At 49.7% G+C, this 2,500-nt stretch overlaps 1 protein-coding gene across 4 annotated transcripts in view; it reads left to right on the top strand.

Moving 5' to 3' along the window:
* Nucleotides 1-2,500, top strand: part of LOC125047047 (probable G-protein coupled receptor Mth-like 3) — a 29,508-nt gene that overhangs the window by 13,706 nt on the left and 13,302 nt on the right. For all 4 annotated transcript variants that reach the window (XM_047645092.1, XM_047645090.1, XM_047645091.1 and 1 more), the window contains exon 2: nucleotides 323-1,795. In XM_047645092.1, coding sequence (XP_047501048.1) covers nucleotides 397-1,795 — 1,399 coding nt within the window. In that variant the 5' untranslated portion in view covers nucleotides 323-396. The remainder of the gene's footprint in view (nucleotides 1-322; nucleotides 1,796-2,500) is intronic.

Raw genomic sequence — 2,500 nt, 5'->3', positions numbered from 1 at the left:
CGTAATTATACCATTCTATATTTTTCCCACTGATTTTTTGGTGATTCTCGTTAAGACTGCTTATACAAACAAAATAAATTCAGAAAGGCTGATCTAAAGTGCGTTTAATTGATTACTATTATTATTGTTTGTTGTTGCAATTATTGTTTATTATTATTGTTGTTGTTATCATTATTATTATTATTATTGTTGTTGTTGTTGTTATTATTATTGATATTATTATTGTTATTATTATTATTATTATTATTATTATTATTATTATTATTATTATTATTATTACTATTATCATTATTTTGTTATCATCATAATTATCCACTGGCAGGTGTGACTCCAACCGTGAATCTTCAGCCTGACCTGCCGGATCGGCGCCGTGTGTCAGGCTCTCCAAGCGCAGCAATGCACCTCGCTCTGTTATGGTTGTGCGCAGCGTGTGTGTGCGCTGTGACTGCAACCACCACGCTTCCCCCTCAGCTTCCTGCGCCGAACCCCGCCAACTTAACCCTCCGCAAGTGCTTCTGCGGTGCCGGGCAGGCGTGGGACGGCGCACAGTGCGTAGACGCGGGAGAGACCCTCGTGGCCGTGATGGACCAGAACGAGAGGGTATCCTTTTTCGACAGCCGTGACTTCGGCCAGGTGATCACGGGGCAGATCACGTGCCCAGACCTGCGGGAGCCGGCGGTGTTGCCGGACGAGGACATCGTCTTCATCACCACGACCGACAGGGCATACTGGTGGAACCAAAGGCAGCTGTTTAAAGAGTTCTGCATTGAGCACACACCCAAACTGGAGGTCAGAGTATGCCTTCATCCGCCGATTATCCCTCGCTGCTGCCTGCCGGGACACGTGCTCGAAAAGAATGGCTCCTGCACGCCGCGCGATGCGATCGAGTTCAACCCCCCCGTGAGCCTGCAGTTCACGGGCCAGCCGATAAATTTCCCCGATACAAACGCCGCTGATACTGTCGAGGAGGTGACCTGCCAGGGCCTCGCTGTGCCTCACCGCGCAGACCTCTCTGGCAGCAGCGACATCCTGCTGTACAACGTCAATAAGGCACATCTGGTGTGGCTTCCGCCCTCGGAGTACGCCCAGAGGCCGGAGGTGACCATGTCATACTGCGTCGGCGTAGAGGCCGGGAGCTCCATTAGCGAAGCGAAGTACGTGGCTGTTGTGTGCTACACGGACCAGGCCAAGGTCCACCGCCATATCTGTGCCAACGGAACCTGCGTCAGGAAATGTTGTGCTGCCGACAAGGTCTTCAATACTTCAGGAGTCTGTCGCGAAGCAGAGTCTCCCAAGGATATATGGCAGCCTAGTTTACACTTCAATAAAAGCAGGACTCCCAAGGAAGACATCAGCGACGACCTGATCGTGGTGAGCGGCCTGCCGTTATGCAAGCACTTCTTCGACCTCAATCTGGAGGACGAAAACGACAAACACTTCCTGCTGGGGAACGGCAGCCTCCACGTGCCCGCGTATGGGACATACAACGCGGACAAGTACTGCCTCGACCTGCAACGGACCAGCACTGGGCAGGAGCTGATCACCATACTGTGTACGCCGCCGACTCAGGAAACCGAGTGCAAGTGGAAGAACGTCCTCGTCTTGGTGCTCCTGTGCATCTCCTGCGTGTTCCTCTTCGCCACCTTGATCGTGTACGTCAGCGTCGTGGAGCTGAGGGACAGAACCAACGGCCGCTGCCTCATCTCCATGGTGGCCGCCATGCTTGCCACTTACGTCAGCCTCGCGGTCAATCGGAAGTTACGCGACGTATCTGACGGCGCGTGCATCACCAGGGGTAAGTCTCGGGATGAGACACCGCGTACCCACCTGCCTGTGTACCAGCGACGCTTCTTTCATGCCTGCCCTGCCTGTCTACCCGACACCCCGTCTGTCTACCCCCCCCCCCCCCGACTCCCTCCTCTGACAATATTAAGACAAGAACTTTGGGGCTGTAGCTGTGTTGTAGATTTATATATTTACTGTAGCTTTATTTCAGCTGTATTGTAGCTTTATTATAGATTTATGGGCAAGTTATCCATTTTCATCAGCTGAATTGAAGTAGAAGATCTATAATCGTGCGCACACACACACACACACACACACACACACACACACACACACACACACACACACACACACACACACACACACACACAAACACATTAGTACTGAGAGGCTCTTAGGCAACTCTGCAATCTCTCCCCCCTCCCCCCCTGCCTATTTATTTACTTCAATTGCCGCTTTCACTATTATTACTTATTAACTGACTTATTTGCTTATTTTTTATTAAGTGATTTATTATTGTCACTTTATTGACTTACTTATTACTTGTATTTATTTCGTTATGTGTGTGTGTGTGTGTGTGTGTGTGTGTGTGTGTGTGTGTGTGTGTGTGTGTGTGTGTGTGTGTGTGTGTGCGAACATATTTTTACTCTTTATCTCTCTAAGTACTTCTTATCTTTGTCGGTCTATGCTTCCCCTCTGATGTATGCAACTGTAG

This window comes from Penaeus chinensis, chromosome 40, assembly GCF_019202785.1.
Source record: "Penaeus chinensis breed Huanghai No. 1 chromosome 40, ASM1920278v2, whole genome shotgun sequence".
NCBI classification, from domain to species: domain Eukaryota; kingdom Metazoa; phylum Arthropoda; class Malacostraca; order Decapoda; family Penaeidae; genus Penaeus; species Penaeus chinensis.
The sequence above is the reverse complement of the archived record's forward strand: the minus strand, read 5'-3'. Positions and strand labels throughout refer to the sequence as shown.